Source organism: Primulina huaijiensis, chromosome 11, assembly GCF_012295235.1.
Source record: "Primulina huaijiensis isolate GDHJ02 chromosome 11, ASM1229523v2, whole genome shotgun sequence".
NCBI classification, from domain to species: Eukaryota; Viridiplantae; Streptophyta; class Magnoliopsida; order Lamiales; family Gesneriaceae; genus Primulina; species Primulina huaijiensis.
In genome coordinates, this window is record NC_133316.1 from 8,008,029 (window position 1) to 8,030,540 (window position 22,512).

General features: G+C 37.2%; 1 protein-coding gene across 1 annotated transcript; it reads right to left on the reverse strand.

The window, feature by feature from the left end:
• Positions 1 to 313: 313 nt before the first annotated feature.
• LOC140988335 (photosystem II repair protein PSB27-H1, chloroplastic) lies at positions 314 to 631 on the reverse strand. Its single transcript, XM_073457364.1, has one exon. It carries the CDS (start codon positions 629 to 631, stop codon positions 314 to 316), a length of 318 nt encoding a protein of 105 aa, XP_073313465.1.
• Positions 632 to 22,512: the final 21,881 nt, after the last annotated feature.

The following is a 22,512-nucleotide window of genomic DNA, read 5'->3' on the forward strand; positions in this document are numbered from 1 at the left end:
TGCATCCAATAACACCATTATCCACCGCTAATTAACACGAATAAAAAAGAGAAAATGGACATGGTTCATCGGACCTTACCTTAAATGGTTCGTAGGAAAGTCGATTAACTTTTGGGATGAAGAATTTTCTATTTCTAGTGGAATCGTAAGGGAGAAAATGGATACGTCTATCGACGTTGGACATTGATCCGTTGTAGTTTAAAAACATATAAATTTCAATTACACAAGCTGTCCTCTGAAAATGCACCACAGTGCATTTGTAACTCGTTAAATAATAAAATACAAAACAAAAAAAGAAAAAAATCAATGGGATTCACAGCAAGTCTGAGTNTCGCAGCTCCGACACCGCGGCGGAGATGTTGGGGTCATTCTTGTCCAGATTTAGGGTGGTTCTAACCTTTTCGATCGCCTCCTCCGTCTCCTTCGCGTATTCCTCGTCCGAAGCAGCTAGTGCATATTTGACAGGTGATAGAAGCAGGAAGCCGGCTGACAGAGACATGAGGTCGCGGCGAAGAGTGGGTAGCGAGACTATATCAGGGGTGGTAGTGGTGGGGTTGGAAGTGAGTTTTGATTTGACGGGTTGAAGGGGTTTTCTGGCGGCGGCGGGAGTGATCAGAGTTGGGGAGGCCATGGGAGGTTGAGCTGTGGGGGTTTGTAATTTTTGGTGAAGCGTGTGAAAATAATAGGATATGCATGGTTCTGTTTAATTTATGCCATGTAGGCTTATCGTCTTATCTTCGTTTCGTATGGACGTGAAATCAACAAGATTCTTCAATGATATGAATTCTGATTACGACATGCCCATGCTATGCTATGCTCTGCTCCGCTCCGCTCCAACCTTTGATATAAATAACCTCAAATTACCTGTGTTTGAGTATATTTCTTTTAAACCAACGATTGGTTAAGAAATTTATTGACTCAGTTGTAATTAACAGTTTTTATTTTAATATATTATACTTTTCAAGGTTTCGTTTTACTTTAATTTGTATATTAATGCAATCGACATAGATAAAGTCTTTGATTATACTTTAATACACACTACAAGAAAAAAGGTCTACGACAACGGTTTTTCTCCGTTGTTGTAGGTCTTTTAAAACTGTTGTTAAAGCCCATGTGGTTAAAGGGTGCGCTCAAAGACAACGGTTTTTATCCGTTGTTGATGCTACAATTTGCGACGGTTTTTAACAAATCGTCGCACATAAATATAGCGACGGATTTTTGTTAAACCGTCGCTTATTAGCGACGATTTTTAATACCGTCGCTAACATTAGCGACATTTCGGCAATGCATTCCGTCACTAATTTTAGCGACAGTTCATTCATGACTTCCGTCGCTAATATTTTCAGTAAAATAAAAAAAAATTACTTTTAACAATTTAATAATTCTAAAAAAACTAATTTGAATAGACTAAGATCTTAACTAAAACTTAAAAATTTAACAAAAAATAAAACGAAAAAATTTACATAAATAAGCGGGGATTTCAAAAACTTGGAACAATTTTTTAAAATTACCGAAACAAAAATTATGTAAGAAAAATTTTAAGTGTTGTGAAGTTGTGTTTTAAAATGGACAGAGTGAGTAGGTATTTATAGAAGAGTTGCGAAGGATTATTAATGACCCGTCGGCGATTTATAATTTGCGACAGTGGTTTCGCACCGACGCTAAAATTAGCGACGGAATAATAACAACCGTCGCTAAGTAAAAATATGCGACGGATGTATTTAAAACGGTCGCTAACATTAGCGACATTTCGGCAATCCATTCCGTCGCTAATTTTAGCGACAGTTCATTCATGATTTCCGTCGCTAATATTTTCAGTAAAATAAAAAAAGAATTACTTTTAACAATTTAATAATTCTAAAAAAACTAATTTGAATAGACTAAGATCTTAACTAAAACTTAAAAATTTAACAAAAAATAAAACGAAAAAATTTACATAAATAAGCGGGGATTTCAAAAACTTGGAAGAGTTTTTTAAAATTAAGGATAGTAAAATTATGTAAGAAAAATTTTAAGTGTTGTAAAGTTATGTGCTTTATAATGGACAGAGTGAGTAGGTATTTATAGAAGAGTTGCGACGGGTTTTGGTTAAATCGTCGCTAATAGCGACGGTTTATTAATGACCCGTCGGCGATTTATAATTTACGACAGTGGTTTCTCAACCGTCGCTAATTTTAGCGACAGTTATGCTAACACCGTCGCGAAAAGTAGCGACGGTATAATAACAACCGTCGCTAAGTAAAAATATGCGACGGATGTATTTAAAACTTTCGCTAAATATAGAGACAGATATTATACCGTCGCTATTAGCGACGGTTGTAGGCCAAACCGTCGCTATTTTTAAATTTGCGACGGTTTACATAAAACCGTCGCTAACTATAGCGACGGTTTCAGCAAAACCGTCGCTAAATACGTTTTACATCACCTTTTACACAACAGTTTAAGAAAACCGTTGTCTTTTGAGCGTTTTTTAGGGTCAAAGTATAGAAACATTGTCTATTAGCGTGTTTTTTTTGACAATTGACAACGGTTTTCTTAAACTGTTGTGGAAAAGGTGATGTAAAACGTATTTAGCGACAGTTTTGCTGAAAACCGTTGTCGTAGGTGTGTTATTGATGTTGATTTTTCTTATAGTGACAAATGAATCTTAATTTGATCTTGAAACTCATTTGTAAACATTGTATATCCAAAATTTGTTTATAGTCAATTCAGCCACCTAAAAATAAGGATAAAGGCGCTTGAGCTTAAAACTAGTGATGTGATCCTCGTGAATCGGGTGAGCTTGGTCGGGGCAATTCACCGGATCGGATAAGAGTTTTGTTAAAGGAAATGAGCAAGAGGTATGGCCTCAGCTATAACCTGCAAAGAAGGAGATGAACTCGTGAATGTGTCGGAGGGGTATCCGATGTAGCCACTCCGATGCTTTAAGTCAGCATGTGAAGATGAAAGATAAAGGGCTGTATATGTCATGAATGTACGTGAATGTTCAAAGAACCAGAATTCCAATCCTCCAAATGAAATACATACCTGCTATTTATAATAGGAAATCCCATGATTACCTTGTTTTCAGTGTCCACCTGCTAATTAGGGTAAGGTGGCTGCCCATACCCTACCTATGATAACTTCTCTGACACCAAACCCCTGTAGTTTTGACAACAATGATTATTAAGCATACACTACAAGAAAATCAACATACAACCACATTCAGAAGACAACGGTTTTATCAGAAACCGTTGTCTTTTTTCCTTTTAACAACGGTTTTCGTTAAAACCGTTGTCTTTCTGAATTTTTTTTTTTGTCAAAAGGCAACGGTTTTTTAAAAACCGTTGTCTTTATGGGTCAACGACAACGGTTTTAGCAAACCGTTGTCTATGGGCGTGTTTTTTGGTTGCTAAAGACAACGGTTTTAACAAACACCGTTGTTGTATATGGGTTACGACAACAGTTTTAAACCGTTATCTATTAGCGTGTTTTTTAGGATATACGACAACGGTTTTAGAAAACCGTTGTCGATTAGCATGTTTTTTTGACAAATAACACGTTTGATTAAAACTGTTGCTTTATTTAGCGACAGTTTTAATAAATCTGTTGGAAACTTAATTTCGGATGTTTGACAAACCGATTATTTATTTGAACTAACTGGTCAAATATTCGATCCATACAGCTTGCCTAACTGAAGAGTATCGCGCATATTATCTAAGGCAACCGAACCCAGCTGAACTGAACTTTCGAAGAAAACCAACTGATCAGTTAGAAACCGATCAGTTGATATATTCAGTCGTTCGCGCATATTATCTAAGGCAACCGAACCCAGTTGAACTGAACTTTCAATGAAAACCAACTGATCAGTTGGAAACCGATCAGTTGATATATTCAGCCGTATACTTCCTTCAACTAAACATGTCTCGGGAAAGAACGATCAACCGACAAAGAGACATAGAAGATTGCAACGCCGCACTTAACTCAATACAGCTTATAACAACGCATTTCGGCGAAAGCAGTTAAGACGCCGCATCACAATAAATGAAGGAAACAATATCCAAGGGATAATCAAGTAAAATATCAACGGATACAAAGATTCAAATTCATCTCAAGTTACCGTTGGAAAGGAAGCATATAAATAAGTGAACAAAGCAGTTGAGAAAAACAACAATCAACGCATTACTGAAGCTTGCTGTTACGCTGCTAAAATCACAATTCAGAGCTCACGTATATCAGATATATCAATAGCATCTAAAGCTACACTTTGAGCGTGTTAGCACTTTGTAATTCAATCAAGAATATATCAGTTGTGCTAAGATCAGTAACGAACTTATAAAAGCTGTTGTTTGCTAAGAGTTTCAGTTTTGGCAGTGTTAAGTCCAAACTGAAGTGGGTCAGTAAAAGTCTTGTATTCGATCAAAGTCTTTTAGTGGAAATCCTATCCTTGAGATAGAAGGGTTGACGTAGGAGTGATTGAATTCTCCGAACATCCAGAAACAATCCTTGCATACTTTATTTCAGTTTTGTATTCTATCTTTCAGTCAGTTATTTTCCGCAAATACCCTTAGTTTAACTGATTGTCATTGACCAACAAGATTCCAAGAATCAGTTTGTCACCAAACTGAATTCAAAATTCGAAAAGATTCATTTTAATTGTGAGTGTTTATTCAACCCCCCCTCCCCCTTCTAAACACTCTTGATACGTTAATCGATCATATCAAGTGGTATCAGAGCAGTTGAATCTTGTTCTTTAATACTTTTGATCTATAAACTTGCTAGCATGACTTCATTCAACAAAATCCCTATGTTCTCCAGAGAAGAATGATGATAGGAAAATCAGAATGAAGGCTCATTTAGCTGCACAAGATGATGACATGTGGTATGTCATAACTGATGGACTCATGAAGATTCTGAAAACTAATACAGCAGTTGCCATAACAGAAGGGGCACCACAAAGAATAGAAAAACCCAGAGAAGAATGGACAACTGAAGATAAAAGAAAAGCCAATCTTGATAATGTGGCTAAAGACATTCTGTACAAGATGCTGGACAAAATAACTTTCAGCAAAATAAAGATGTGTAAGACAACCAAAGAATTTTGGGAAAAGCTGATCCAGCTCTGTGAAGGAAATGATCAAACCAAGGAAAATAAACTTTCAGTTGCAGTTCAGAAGTTTGATAATATCAAAATGAAAGCAGGAGAATCAATGCACGAGTATGATGAAAGAGTAAGCAGTATCATCAATGAGTTAAATGCACTTGGAAAAGTGTATACAAACAAAGAGGTTGCACTGAAGGTAATGAGAGGTCTTCCCAAAGAATGGGATGTCAAAACTATGGCAATGAGAGAATCCAAAGACCTGAACCAGATTGAACTTCATGATCTATTTGCTGATCTTAAAGCTTATGAGTTCGAACTGCAAACCAGAGAAGGAGAACCATCCACACCAGCAGCAACAACTGCTCTAGCTGCTGTCAGAACAGAACCAACTAGTTCAGTTGAGAAATCTGCTGATCAGTTAAGCAATGATGCTATGTCACTATTCATCAAAAAGTTTGGAAGGTTCATGAGAAAGAATCAAGGAAACTTTCAGAAGTCATACCAAAGAAACAACTCCAAAGATGAAACAAATGCTTGTTACAATTGTGGCAAATCAGGTCACTTCATTGCTGACTGTCCTAAACCCAAGAAGGACAGTCAAGGCTCAACTGATAGAAGAAAGAAATCATATGAGAACAAAAGAAAACCCAAGGATGATAAGAAGTCCTTCAGAAAGAAACATGAGGTACTCTTAGCCGAAGAAAGCAAATCTAAATGGGCAGAAACTGACAGTGAGGAGTCAGAACCAGAAAGCTCATGCAGCTCTAGTGATGATGAGGAAGACAAGTGCCTGATGGCTAATGATGCAGAAGAAGAATCATCTAGTCAACAGGTATTTGATTTCAGCTCAACTGACTTTACACGAGAAGAACTCATTCTAACACTACATGATATGGTAAATGAATATCAAAAGCTTGCATCATTATTCGAAAAAATCAAAGCAAAGCAAACTGATCCCACAGACAATAAAACCAAAACTGATGAATCAGTTGACGGGTTGAGTCTGAAAAGGGAAATTGCTGAGTTAAAAGCAGAAAGAAACAAAGATCAGTTATTAATCCAAAAGTTGATTCTTGAAAACTCAAAACAGACTGAGCTCATTCAATCTTGGAACAAGTCATCTACTGCACTAAATGAAATGCAGAATTCACAAAAATCAGTTTCTGATAAAACTGGTTTAGGGTTCAACACTCAAGGAGAAATGTGTCCAAATGACACTCAACCAAAGCTAAAAATAGACAAAGGGAAATATATTCACTTTGTTAAATCAGCAGTAGTACAAGAACAAATTGAGCCTAGTAAGCTGATTGAGCAACCTACTGTAAATAAAAACAAGGCTAGAAGATATGGGATTGGTTATAGTAAGAAATCCTCAACTGATTCACAAAGTCAAGTCATCAAAGAGGTTTCACAAAAAACTATTCAAATAGCTACTTCAATTACTATAACTTCAAGCCAGTTCAGAAGAGATACAGACTAAACAATCAGTTGAATAAACCTAAAATACATAATGTATCATCTGTACACTACACACCATGCACACAAAACCGAGAAAAACAATCTGGAATACAACTACTGGAAAGTCTGTTAGACTAATCCAAGTGTGGGTTCCTAGGGGACTAATCAGCTCAGGACCCAAATAAGTATGGGTACCAAGTTTTATTATGTGTGTGATTGCAGATAATAGGTACAAACAAGAACTCAATATGGTATTTGGACAGTGGATGTTCGCGACACATGATAGGAGATGCAAGTGTGCTATCTCAACTGACCAAATACAGTGGTCCAAACTTCAATTTCGGGGACAATTCCAAAGGTAGAACTGTGGGTAAGGGTAAGCTTATCCATGGTAACTTTACTTTTAAAGATGTTCTATTAGTAGAAAACCTGAAGTATAACTTGATTAGTATCAGTCAGTTATGCGACAGTGGATTCTTAGTAAAATTTGACAAAAATTTATGTTCAGTTAAAACTTCAACTGATGAAATCATACTAACTGGCAAACGTTGTGGAAACACATATAAAGTCAGTTGGAATGATCAAACTTATGCACCAGTTTGTTTTATTGCTTCCAAGTCATCTAAAAACTGGTTGTGGCATAAGAGACTAAATCATTTAAACTTTAAAACCATTGCCTATCTGAGTAAACATGAACTTGTAACTGGTTTGCCCAAAATAGATTTTTCAAAAGAAAAACTTTGCTCAGCATGTCAGTATGGTAAACAAGTACGATCCTCTTTTAAAAACAAGGGTTGTAAATCTTCATCCCGATGCTTAGAACTGTTGCACATGGATCTTTTTGGTCCTATACCAGTCATGAGCTTAGGGGGAATGAAATACACCTTGGTGGTCGTAGATGACTTTTCAAGATTTACTTGGGTTATTTTTCTCAAATCTAAGGACCATACTGCTTCACAACTGATAAAGCTCTTCAAAAGACTTTTAAATGAAAAATCAGTTGGAATTGATCGAATCAGATCTGATCGAGGAACTGAATTCATCAATCAAACTCTTTCAAATTTTCTAGAAAATGCTGGAATTAAGCATGAGCTCTCAGCAGCAAGAACTCCTCAGCAAAATGGTGTAGCTGAGAGAAGAAATCGGACCCTTAAAGAAGCTGCTAGAACAATGCTTGCTGATTCTGGTATTTCTCAAAGGTTTTGGGCAGAGGCAGTAAACACTGCGTGTTATACTCAGAACAGATCAATGATTAATAAGAATCATATGAAAACACCATATGAGATCTGGCATGGAAGAAAAAGTATAATTACTTATTTCAAAGTATTCGGCTGCAGATGTTTTATCCTTGATAACGGTAAAAGCTATTTAAAAGCGTTTGATGCTAAATCTGCAGAGGAAATATTTCTTGGATACTTATCAGTTAGTATAGCCTATAGAGTCTTCAACAAGAAAACCCTAAATGTTGAAGAATCAGCTCATGTTGATTTCAATGAAACTGAACTAACTGATAAGCCAACTGATCAAGTTGAGCTAGCTGATCGATTTACAGATATCAGTTTGGAAGATGATAGCAAAAATGAAAGTCACAGCAATCAAAACAGATTTCAAACGCCTGAACCAGAAGTACTGGACCAATCGGATGTACATAAAGTCGTTGCTGGTGATCAGTTGACAGAGCATAATGATAACATTCAAATACCAGTTGACGAAGCACCAACTGTGACTGAAAATTGTGTTCAGTTACCAACTGAAGAAATTGCTGATACAACAAATACTGAGTAGAGATGGAAAAAATCACACCCACCTGAACTGGTAATAGGAAATCCATCAGATCCAGTAAGCACTCGAAATCAAATGCTAAATCTATTTATCCATTCAGCTTTTGTTTCACAACTAGAACCGAAGAAAACTGATGAAGCTCTTGCTGATCCTAACTGGGTAAATGCAATGCAAGAAGAGCTAAATCCGTTCACTCATAACAATGTCTGGAACTTAGTTCCAAGACCAATTTCAAAAACTATTATAGGTACAAAATGGGTGTACAGGAACAAACTGAATGAAGACGATTCAGTTGTACGCAATAAAGCACGATTAGTGGCACAAGGATATAGGCAAGAAGAAGGAATTGACTATGATGAAACTTATGCATCAGTTGCAAGACTGGAGGCAATAAGAATATTTCTTGCTTATGCATTACACAAGAACTTCAAAGTATACCAGATTGATGTGAAGAGTGCTTTCTTAAATGGTCAGCTGCAGGAAGAAGTATATGTTGAACAACCTCCAGGTTTTATAAATCATAGTTTACCTGATTATGTTTATCATTTGAACAAAGCCCTGTATGGTCTTAAACAAGCTCCCAGAGCTTGGTCTGAAACCCTTTCAAAATTTCTAACCGATCATGATTTTTCCGTAGGATCAGTTGATAAGACTTTTTTTAAATTTTCTAAAAATAATCACATCTTACTAGTTCAAATTTATGTTGATGATATCATATTTGGGTCAACTAAACCCAAATTGTGCGAAAAGTTTGCTAAGTTAATGCAGGACAAGTTTGAAATGAGCATGATGGGTGAAATGACATTCTTTCTTGGACTTCAAGTGAAGCAACTGGAGACTGGTATATTCATTAGTCAGACTAAATATACAAAGGAATTGCTAAAGAAATTTGGAATGGAATCATGTTCAGCTGCAACCACTCCCATGAGCTCATCAGTTAAAATGGACACTGATCACGGGGGAATATCAGTTGAGGCGACGCTGTACCGAGGTTTAATAGGTTAATTATTATACCTAACTGCTAGTCGTCCTGATATTGTTTTTTCAGTTTGTATGTGTGCCAGATTTCAAGCAAATCCTAAGCAATCACATTTCTCAGCTGCCAAAAGAATTTTGAAATATCTTAAGGGCACACAAAATGTCGGATTTTGGTATCCTAAAGATTATTCTTTCAATTTAGTCGGATATTCAGATGCAGATTATGCAGGATGTAAGCTAGATCGTAAAAGCACAAGTGGATCATGTCAGTTTCTTGGAGACCGACTGATTTCTTGGTTCAGCAAGAAGCAGAAATCTATAGCTACCTCAACAACTGAAGCGGAATATCTAGCTGCTGGTAGTTACTGTGCACAACTGATCTGGATCCAGCAACAACTGAGAGATTATGGAGTAATTACAAATGAATCGCCCATATTTTGTGACAATACGAGCACAATTGCCATTACCTATAATCCAGTTCTTCACTCAAGGACAAAGCATATAGATGTCGGACACCACTTCATTAGAGAACATGCTTTGACGAAGGACATTCGACTGGAGTATATATCAACTGAGCAACAAGCAGCTGTCATCTTCACCAAACCATTACCCGAGACTAAGTTTTCTTACTTTCGCAATATTCTTCTTTTAATTGATTTATCATAAGAAAATTGTTAATGCTACTATACTAATGAAATTGTTTGCAGAAAATAAGGACACAACAACAAACTGAAAATGATATGTTATTAAGAATAAAAACGATTCCATCTTAAAGTAGACAATTCAGAACCAACTGAATCCTGCCATTCTGTAATAAAATTGTTCAATTCATAAATTCGGATTCTAGAGAATGATTTAGTTATAGAAATCTTCTTAATCACATGCCACTCCTTCCACAGCATTGCTTGTAACAGAACCTTGTCATCGACAAGCTCTGTAACATGTCTGACTTCAAATCGTTCCAAGTATCTTCTAGCTGTTGCTGCTTGAACTCGAGAAAGAGTTGCACCACTACTACTTATTCTCTGCAACTCATGAATTTTGAACCATGTTGACATCACCTTTTTCAAGACATATTCTTCCGTCTTCTTCTTCAACTCTTCCAAATAAACACTTGTTTCTTCAGTAACGTGAACATGCGTACTACTACAAGCATCGGAAATATCTGAATATGCCATGTTTAAATGATATTATCTCACAACTCACTGCTATTATCTTATAGACAGGTGACATTTAATGTCAAAGAAGTTGAAGAGTCTCAAGCCAACAAAGCTTTTTCTCAATTACCCAGGCTTCTTATCTATCAGTTGCTTATTTGATATCAGTTTGTTAATTACCAGTTGATTCATTTTTAACTGATTTCAGTTTGGTTTTTAAATCTTAACTGATTTCAGTTTACAGTCAACTAATATTAGTTCTTTAACAGTTCATTTGTTCAGTTAGTGATTCATTTACAACAATTAATGCAACTGCCAATTTACAGGAAAGAAAAAGACAAATTTAACTCAGATAAATATTTTATTCAAGCATAAACATTAGCTCGCATTACAGCATAATATTTTTCCTCTACATCAATTATCCACATCTTCAACCAAGTGGGTAAAGGTGGAGTGGACGTCTTGGCAAAGCTGTGTGAATAAGGTATGCGCCTCAGGATCTTCAATTCCTTCCGGAGCATCAGCTGATGAATATGACCATCCTTAAAGACGTCAATTCACTCAGCTATGTGCAAGTACTCCCGCACCTTCCTCAGCTCTGCCACCCATTCAGGAGTGGTAGCCTCTCCAGTGCTATACAAGAACTCAAGTTCTTGTAACTTCTCCCAGTACTGAAGATTTTCATAGAAGACTTCATCTTCTATCTCAGCCTTCCTGGCCTCCAAAGAAAACGGCGACGCACTCGAGCTACTCGCACCAGCCATTTCTTTTATCTTAAATATTTCACTAATATGACTGAAACTAACTGTGTTACTTCTATTTATAGCAGAGAGTTATGGAAGCTGAAGGGCCGTGCACGTTCCAGCAAACAATAAATTCCTTAAGCTTTAAATTTATTTTTATCGTCATTTTAATTATTTTGCGCACCCATTAAGGGGGAATATTAGTTTTTAAGAGGTTTACTGAGAAGACAATTGCTTGTAAATTCTCAACTGAAACGGATCAGTCTCACAACTGATCGTTCAGTTGGTTGTCTTACAAATCTTCTAACATAAGTAAACAAATTAAAAAACTTATTATATTCCAAATCAACTGACGTGACTGCAGTTTCATAACGTGGACTATTTTAAAACCATTCACTTTTTGCACACACGCTTATAGCACATGTACACATATTTTTATTCAAATTTTTTTTTGGACTGACACGTGTCCCATAATTCAAACAGTCACGAACATAAGTACTTTACCCGCCGCATTTCAGTTCTTCTTCTTTACGCTTATCCAAATTTCTCAGAGCAAAAACAAAATCATCCATTCTCTTTCGGAGGAAATCATTCAGTTCAAATGGCAAACCAAATCCCCGCGCACGTTCTAAATGCTATGGCCATTGATTTCGATTCAGTTTTATCAGTAACTGAGGTTGAAGTGAAGAATGTTTTTCTAAAACTAGAATCAGCTGGGCTGAAGACGTTTCTAGGGCAATCTTCACAAACCATCTATCCAAAGGAAATTAATGATTTCTATACAAAGGGTTTTGTTACTATTGATGGAAATATCTCTATTACTATAAATAATCAGCTAATGATCATATCTGAAGAAACTTTCGGGGAAATCTACTCTCTACCAACTGAAGGAATTATCAGCTTCTCTGAGGTACGAACTGCTGATATTGAAGAAATGCAATCTCTGTTATCTGCTGATGGACGTAAAATCAAAGTCTCCGATCCTAAGAAAGAACTGAAGCCAGAAATTCAATTGCTGGCTGATATTGTTGCCAAGGGCATTCTGGCTAAGGCTGGTTCATTTGCAGCCCTTACTCTTGAAAAATTTCAAGCCATGACCGTGATAATGGCAGAGAAGAAAATGAACTGGAGGCATATTATTTTCAGTATTTTGCGAAATATGCTTCAATCTACCAAGCAGTCCAGAGGTTATGCAGTTCAAATCAGTTATCTACTGAAAACAAAAGGTTTAGTGGCTGACAATGCTGAAAAGCTATCCAAGTTTAAGGTATTCTCTGACAAGAACATATTGCCACCAAAAACCAAACTGGAACTGTCTCCTGATCAATTCGTGAAGATCAAGAAAGAGATTGGGACGCAGCAGGCTGCTCCCAAATCAGTTAAAAAGGCTAGGTCTCAGGCCCAACTGAAATCTACCAAGAGGAAACTGATTGTCAGTGGATCAGATTCTGAGGAAACACCTTTTCAGCTGATCACCAAGAAGCAAAGGACTCAGAAAACAAAGCCAGTGGCTTCGCTGACAGCTGTTCCTGAGAAACCAAAGGCATCAGATACTCAACAGCCTATTCAGGCTGTTCCCTTGACAGCAATTCCTGCTGATAAGGAGAAAAAATCAGCAAAAGCTTCAGCTCCCTTGACTCAAATCAAACGACCTTCAATTCTTGCTCCTGCTCGATCTAAGGGAATTGTTATTCAGGAAAGAGTGGACTCTACTCACTCTGGACTAAACATTCCACATATTCTTACTGATGAGAAAGGAAAGGGCAAGATGATCAAAGAACCAAGGCCCTCAAATGCTATTCAAACTCATATTGACCTCATATGGGAACAGGTCAATGCCTTTGCTGCATCAAAAATGAACATTTTTGAAGCTTGGACGAAGTTTAGAACACATACTTTTGCCAAGCAGCTGAAGAAGAAGTCCAAGCTGAACACATTTATCAAATTGGAGACAACTGTTCTGAGAGTAGTCACAGCTGCAACAATAATTCAGGCCTTGGAGCGCAAGAACTACTTCTTTGATCAAGTCCGAGCTAAAAAGTTGGACCAACTGATCGAAAAATTGAAAGCCAACTATATTCCCACAAGTCCAACTGCATACAATGATCGAGCTGTGATCACTCAGCTAGAAACTGATCTATTAACTTTGCAATCCCAAATAAAATTTTGGGAGACGGATCAGGAACTTGTTATTCATGAAGGCACTTCAGAAGATGAAGAAGCTGATTCACCTTCTCGGCACCGTGAACCATCTCCTGAACAAGCTGCTACAACTGATGAGCTAGTTCAGAATGTGCCTCAACCTACTGCTCAGAAGCTGACTTGACACTCGCCAATATTGATAAATTATTCAGTCAGTGATTCAAGAATCTCAAACAGAGGGACTTGTTTCTGTCTCAGTTGATCACTCAACTGATCGAGCAGTTCTAGAGGATCCCGTCTTACCTGAAGAGCTTGTTCAGCCTACTTATGTGCCAGCTCAGTCACCTGGTCAAGAAACTACTGAAAATGTGGAGGCTCAGTTGCTACATTCTGAAAATATTCCAACTGAGGAGCCAGTCCTTGTTTCAGCTGAATCTCCAGCAGAAACACCAGTTCTTGATGCTCCGACTGAAGATACCACAAATTTTCCTATTCAGTCGGACAATTCAGTTGCTGCTCAGGATCTATCTTCTCCTCCCCAGATCAAATTGGAGTTGCTGAAAAAATTATTCCAGAACAGACCATTGCAGAGACAGTTATAACTGACAGGACATTAGTGGTCTCTGATCCAGTCTCCGAAGGACAAGCACCTGGAACTTCTGGACATTCACCACCTCATTCATCTAATGATCTTGAATTTGTTCTTGAAGAAATTCAAGATATTCAGAATAATATGCATAAAATTCTCTCTGCCATCTCTAATATTCAGCATACTCAACTCACCCATTCTCTGAAACTGGAACATGCAGAAGTATTTAACTTAGAGAAACTGAAGGCAGTTCAAGCTACAGTGACCTCTCTTTCCTTTGCAATTGCTGAAATAAAAAAGAATAGAGGTATAGCAGAAAGTCTCTCAGCGACTCAAGACACTATCAGCAAAAGAGTTGATGTGGTGGAGACACTCGTATCAAGAAAGATAGACTTCATGCAAACCACTGTGCTCAATGCAGTCGCAGACGTAGCCACTTCTGTCAAGATTCTTTCAACCGATGTTAAGAGATTATCTGTCAGAATGGAGGCGTTTGACAAAAAGGGAGAATAGATCATCAGATCAGCAGTTCAATGGAGATCAGTTCAATAGATTTGATACAATGAAGCTACAGATTATTTCATTCTTTCATTGTACGAATCTGTACACAACAGTTGATTATTTTATCTACAACGAACTTGAAGATCATATAAGCTTCATTGATCAGTTATTAGTTGCTTAGTTTTGTCAAACACCAAAAAGGGGGAAATTGTTGGAAACTTATTTTCGGATGTTTGACAAACCTTTTATTTATTGTAACTAACTGATCAAATATTCGATCCATAGAGCTTGCCTAACTGAATAGTATCGCGCATATTATCTAAGGCAACCGAACCCAGCTGAACTGAACTTTCGAAGAAAACCAACTGATCAGTTAGAAACCGATCAGTTGATATATTCAGCCGTTCGCGCATATTATCTAAGGCAACCGAACCCAGGTGAACTGAACTTTCAATGAAAACCAACTGATCAGTTGGAAACCGATCAGTTGATATATTCAGCCGTATAATTCCTTCAACTAAACATGTCTCGGGAAAGAACGATCAACCGACAAAGAGACATAGAAGATTGCAACGCCGCACTTAACTCAATACAGCTTAGAACAACGCAGTTCGGCGAATGCAGTTAAGACGCCGCATCACAATAAATGAAGGAAACAATATCCAATGGATAATCAAGTAAAAAATCAACGGATACCAAGATTCAAATTCATCTCAAGTTACCGTTGGAAAAGAAGCATATAAATAAGTGAACAAAGCAGTTGAGAAAAACTACAATCAACGCATTACTGAAGCTTGCTGTTACGCTGCTAAAATCACAATTCACAGCTCACGTATATCAGATATATCAATAGCATCTAAAGCTACACTTTGAGCGTGTTAGCACTTTGTAATTCAATCAAGAATATATAAGTTGTGCTAAGATCAGTCACGAACTGATAAAAGCTGTTGTATGCTAAGAGTTTCAGTTTTGGCAGTGTTAAGTCCAAACTGAAGTGGGTCAGTACAAGTCTTGTATTTGATCAAAGTCTTTTAGTGGAAATCCTATCATTGAGATAGAAGGGGTGACGTAAGAATGATTGAATTCTCCCAACATCCAGAAACAATCCTTGCGTACTTTATTTCAGTTTTGTATTCTATCTTTCAGTCAGTTATTTTCCGCAACTACCCTTAGTTTAACTGATTGTCATTGACCAACAAGATCCCAAGAATCAGTTTGTCACCAAACTGAATTCAAAATTTGAAAAGATTCATTTTAATTGTGAGTGTTTATTCAACCCCCCTTCTAAATACTCTTGATACGTTAATCGATCCTATCAAATTCCGTCGCTACATTTTGCGACGGATGTAAAAACCGTCGCTATTTTTAAATTAGCGACTGTTTTGATACAACCGTCGCTAAATTTAGCGACATTTTAATTTCTGTCGCTATATTTAGCGACGGTTTCAAGTAAAACCGTCGCGTTTTTAACAATAGCGACTGTTTTATAAAACCATCGCTAAATATAGAGACGGATTACCACAACCGTCGCTGAATTTAGCGACTGTTTTTAAATACCACCATCGCTATTTTAAATGTACGACGGTTTATTGAAATAGCCGTCGCTACTAGCGACGGTTTAACGAAAAAACAGTCGTAATTTGTCTATAAATATCAGTGTTTTCGTTCCATTTCCATTCACACCATATCACAATACTTAAAATTTTTTCTCTCTTACAATATTTTAATTTCGATTTAGGATAAATATTTTTGTTTTATTTTTTGATAAATTTTTTTGTGTTAAATAAGTTCACGAATAATGTTAGGATTGTGGAATTGTAATTTATTGTCATTTTTTAAGATTTTTAAAAATTTTTAAAGTAATTTTCTTTTATTTTACTAATAACATTAGCGACGAAAATTATGAATTAACCGTCGCTAATTAGCGACGGACTTTATGAATAAACGGTCGCTAACTTTAGCGACGATGTTATATAAACCGTCACTTATACCGTCGCTAAATAGCGACGATGGTTGACATGATTTCCGTCGCCAATTGGCGAAGGTTTAAAAAACCATCGCAAATTTTATTTGCGACGGGTTTTCAATAACCGTCGCAAATGTTGCTACAACAACGGTTTTTAACCGTTGTCTTTGAGCGTACCCTTTAACCACAGGGGCTCATACTGGTGCACTCGAGTGAGGCGCTATTTTCGAGATAGCCCTGGTAGAAATCATTTGGGAACTTGTATGAGAGCCCGGGCTTCTGGTAGCTCGGGGAGAAGATGCCTCAGGCATTCACCTGCCCAGCTTCTGAAGAACTTATCCTGTAGATTGGTCCTGATTTGGGCTATCTATGTAACATCCCGGATCATCCATGACCCGGGCTGAATTGGGGGTATCACCACTCATCCTTTAAATAATCTGGTTAGAGTCTTACTCGCTGTCCCGATCAATCAGGCTTGGATTCCAATAGAAAGATAATCAGTTCATGCATGTCTCGTGAACATGAGATAAGTTACCGTAGCTTCATGTCTCCCGGACTTAAGATAAGATGTTGAGGCCTCATATCTCCTGAAATTAAATATTTTGTCGTTTATTATTCTCGGGTAGCAGGGCAGATGTCATGCTGATGTATGCCCTAGAATATAAACGGTCAAAAAAATTTCGTATTCCGAGAATCCGATTAGTTTGACACGCTTCGATTTCCGTGCCTCTCCTTTCATCTTCCAGTGCAATTTCCAAGACGCATTCTAGCCATCCAATTTACTTTTAGATTAACTATTGAGATCATACCCTCCCTTCCTATATAAAACAAAGAAACCTCTTCATTTGTCACTTTTACAAATTCGAAATTTCTCCTCCAGTTTCGTTCAGTTCTCCGACGTACGGCACTTCTCATTTAGACGATCTTCCGCTATTAAATCTTTCGCAACTCTCTCAATCCACCATTTACGTAAGTCTTCTACCGACATATCTTAGGAGAATTTGATAACTTACGGGTTGAGTGCCCGGGTAGAGGACCCAATCAATCGGATTATAGAAGAATCTGAAGACCACGTTCCTCTTGTTCAGAGGAAGCGAAAGGCTGTAACAAGCCCGGAGCTCATACATAGGGTGTTTTATAAATATACCTATTAATCTCTCAAGATTGATGATGGCTCCAACTAAGTTGTAAACAACTTATCTCTTCAATGGCAAGACAAATCTTCAAGCCTACCTTGACCACTCCTTGCTCAAAATCCAGCCCACCACCAACAAGGAAGATCCCCTCTAATTTTGCACTAAAAAAATTAGAGGATTTTTCTTTTGAGAAGAGAGTGTAATCTTCAACAATCGAAGAAGCAAAATGAAGGAGAATGTGTCAAGAAGATTTCGCCCAACATGCTTGTGTGGAGAGAATGAAGTGTTTTTCTTGGTGCTTGAAAAATTAAAAGTGAGCATGTGCATGCCATGCCTTGGATATTGAAAAAGTTGTATCCTAACCATTCACCTCCCATGCATGCCATTCTTTTTGGGTTTATGACAATTATAAAGTCCATGGACCTTTATTTAAATGTCTAAAACACATTTGAGACAATTTAAACTTTACTTGAATTTACTCGATCCCACTAGTTGAGTAATTATTTCTTTTTGAGCTCCACAAGACCCAATATTATTTAATTAATTCAACACTTGAATTAATTTAATTATTTGGACTCTACTAGGCCCACTAGTGTTTAATTAATTTAACACTTGAATTAATTTAATTTAGTCCATAATAATGTTTATGAAAATCACAATTTTCAAATACATTATTTATTTGGCAAACTTTTAATTTAGGAACACTTCCACAAATGAAAAGTTACATTTCCAATAATCTTTTTATAGAAGTCATACTTCTATTTTTATTTACGCTTATAAACTCCTTTATAAGCCGTTCAACACATTGAAATATTTTACTTCTCAACGAGATCTAGAAAGGTAGCACTTGTGTGGCCCTCAATAGTTCAATGATACAACTAGCCGTGGGTTCACATCTCAATGTGATTCGGGACTAAATATGTCCTTATACGAGCATACCAGTTGCTCCATTCTTACTTATCAACTCTTTGATAATAATAACGTCAGAACTCAATTCTGATAGTACCCAACCAATCATGTTAAACGCCTAGCAGCATCGCTTACGTGATTCCCTAGTTATCAAATGATAGTGTCTGCAAGAACCAATCTATTATGGTTGCGTACAGTACGGTCCCTTCATCTCATATATCCCGACTGATTCGACAACTATTGGTATATCGAGAGCTGTCAAAGAATCGATACTATGTGTCATGTCGTAGTTGCATCGATGGTGTAATCTATAAAATCCCTTTCATAATTACCACCAACACTCTAATCAGAGATTTCATACTACATACACGTAGAATATCCATACCCGAAGGTAAGCCGTGAATCCCCGACTACAATGCATCGACTCCTATATGTTTCAACAGAACACCCAACCTTGCCACCTGATGACCCCATAAGAGTCGGTAAACAAGTCAAAGTACAACGCTGGCATATAGAGTCTCAATGTTGTCCCGGGTCATAAGGACTAATTGTAACGCCCCGAAAATTTAAAGGTCCACGCAAACCACATGCAAATAAGTTATTAAATTTTCTTTTATTTTAATTAAATGTTTTAACTGCATTAATTAATTATGTTGTGCATATCTACATGTTTAAAATATATTTTTCTACATGATTGCATTAAAATGTAATTTTAAAAGTTTATTCGAGTTGCGATCGAGGAACGGAGACCGAGGGCTGAAAAATAGAAAATATTTTTATTAAATAGTTGTTTTTAATTATTTAAAATGTGGGTGATGCTTTTTCTTATTTTTGAAATAAGGGGTTTTGAGGTGATTTTATACGCCGTGACGTAATTTTTATCGGTGTTGGATTTTTAACAAAAACACGAATGTTTTAGTAACCCGGCTAATAAATTCACAAACTTTATTAAACAAAACTATTTTTAAGATTCTAATTAAGCACTATTGGGCCTAAATTACCTACTTAATGGGCCAAAGCCTAATTAGTGATTAATTAGACTATAAAATATGTTAAACCCCACCATTAACCCTACACACTCACGGCCACACACCCACAAGCAATTCAAACACTCCCCATCAGCCAATATACACGACACACACACCACAATTTTGAAGATAAAGTTCGAAATTTCAAGGGGAGTTTCAAGCCTAGATCGTCGTCGCCGTTCTTCGCAATCGTCAACGGTTTTTCGTGCGTAAAATACGCAAAGGCACGCCATATTCTCCTTTTTATCATCATTCACACAATAGTAATTATTTAAAATCGTTTTGCATGAAAAACAAGCCACACATCATAATATTTTCGCAACTATGCATACCGATGTTTTGAACTCATGATTTTTCATCCAAAAAACTTGGTTAATATGTGTTAAAGGGCTGCCATGCCTAGGTTATTGATCAAGGACGTTTTTCACAAGTTTTAGGGTCCTAATAAGACAGACAAAATGATGAATTCATGATAGGAAACAAGCTGGAACCGTAGGCCAAAGGAAATAGAAGAAACGTGAGATCATGGTATGTGTAATATTCAAGTGGCTTGATCACTATGCATGGAGCTTAGGGGTTCAACCAGGTCTCGAGGAGGGCTTGTGCTGGTCGTGGGTCAGGGTCAGGAAGGCTAGGACCCCTCGCGCGCAGCATAGGAGGAGTCCCGTGGAGCAGGGACTCCTCGCGCGGGCTGGTGGTAGTGACAGCAGCCATGGGGCTTGCTACTGGGGCTGGGTGACTCACGGTAGGTTAATCAGGGTCCTAGGGTCATGGTCAGGGGTTGGTGCGGCTGGGTTGGCTGTGACTCGAGAAAACGTGAGTGATCCAAGGGAGCGCGCAGGCTGCCATCTTTGGTGCAAGTGGCTCGTGCGTGGGTTCTAGGGCTTGGGTTGGACTAGGTGGGATCTGGGCATGGCCCAGGGGTGGTCAGGGTCGGCTGGGTTCGGGGGTGGCTTAGCTGGAAGAGCCCTTGCTAGCTAGGAGTCTTGGGCGAAGAAGAGAGAATGAGCGCAGGTTGCTGCTGGGCACGGGGAGCTGTTCGCGTGGCTAGCTGCGCTAGGTAGGGGCTTGGTGGTGGTCTAGGCTAGGTCTGGGCTGGTCTAGGGTCTGTAAGGGTCGTGGGTGGTCAGTGGTTTGAGGGCTGGAAGTGTCCTAGTGTTGATAGGAGTCCTAGGATCCAAAGGAAGCTTGTGCACAAATTCTATAGCTCGGTTCCATGGTGTTTGAGCGCCTTAGGGTCATGTTCTTTGGGCTGGGCTTGGTCAAGAGGGTGTCTAGGTGGGTTGGCTAGGTTTTTGGCTCAAGCTAGCTCGGGCGTGGCTCGAGTAAATTGGGGGTTGGCTCGGTGGGTTTGTTAGTGTGTCAAAAACAAAAATTAAAGAAGGAAAAATAAATCCATAGGTCCACGGTGGTGGCTCATGACTTGTAAGGGTAGAATAAATCATAAAAATGCTATGTTTAAAGTTTGGGATAAAAATAATGAGTTTTGGATTTACTCGGGATTTAATCGCCGCACGTAACGATAATTAACGAGTTAATTGAAACGTCTAGTTTTAAGCTTTATAAAATTATGAAAAATTATATTTTAGCTTAAATAATTATTAAAAGTCTATGTTTTTGAATTTGGGAATTTTATATTAAGGTTTGGTATAATTCGGGATTAAAACGCATTAATACGTCTTATTTAAAGATTTATTTAAAAGTCCTCGTTTTAGGCTAAATAAAAATATGAGAAAATTCAATTAAGCTTAAATAATTATTTGGGACATGTTAGAGCCAATGGAATTAAGAAAATGCCAAAAACGTGAAATTTTACGTATAGGGGTAAAACAGTCATTTTACACCTAAAAATTTAGTAAACGTCATGGCAGTGCCCTGAATGCTGTTTTATGTGCCAATATGATTATTTCAAATGTTTATGAATTTTTATGACATGGATTTTAAATGTTTACGATTTATTATGTCAAAATGTTATTTTATAAGGTTATCAGTTAATATGTTAAAATGTTTATTTTAAATATTTGAGATTTAAATGCATATTTTAAATGTTTATGATGTTGAAATGTTTATTTAAAAAGATTTATAGATTTTTATATGTTGAAAGATTTCTTTTAAAATATTTATGGATTTTTATGAGGAAACGATAACGTTAAAAGATATGTTGCATGCTTGTTTTTAAAAAGAAAAGGATATTAAATGCATGATTTTTATAAAGTGATGATAATATGAAACGTTGAAGGAAGTGAAGTAATTGTGACTAATACGATGATATGTTGGAAATTTCGTGAGGGTTATGGTTCCAGTGGGAGCCCGACGATCGTGTTTCCTTGGATACGGATATGTATATGTATACGATAATAAGTTAATACGTAAGGCCAAGGCCCAGTTGACCAGTGAGAGTGTTGCTGGTGTCCCGCCACCCAGTACTGTGGTTACATGTAGATGGATCCATCGCCTAACACGTAGACGTAGACGTAGATGAACATGAAAGTCACAATTAACGATCTGAATTAAACGAAAAGAAAATGGAATACGTATATGTTGATGATAATATGTATATGAATATGTTGAGGATGACATGAATATGTTGAGGATGACATGAATATGTTTATGAAAATTTTTATGCAAAAGGATCATGAAAATGTTTTTAAAGTTTATGCATCATGAAAAGGTTTTCGAAAATGTTCATGTTTAAAGTTTATGCATCTTCATGAAAACGATATTTTAAGTACAAGTATTTTTCACTGTTGCGTGTGGTTTTATATGTATTACTTGTTATAAAGAATATGACGTGTTGAGTCTTTAGACTCACTTGGTGTGATTGATGCAGGTGTTTATGATAAAAATGTTATGGGAGGTTTTGATGGTTGACCTGACTGGACTGAAGGTGCACACGACCCGAGGACCAGCGCTTCTAGCTTTCCGCATTTATGATTATGATTTATGTTAACGATTTTTAAGACTTTTTATTTATGTTTTTGAGTGATTTTGAGAGATTATAGTATGAACTGTATTTCTCAAATATATAGTTGATTGTTTT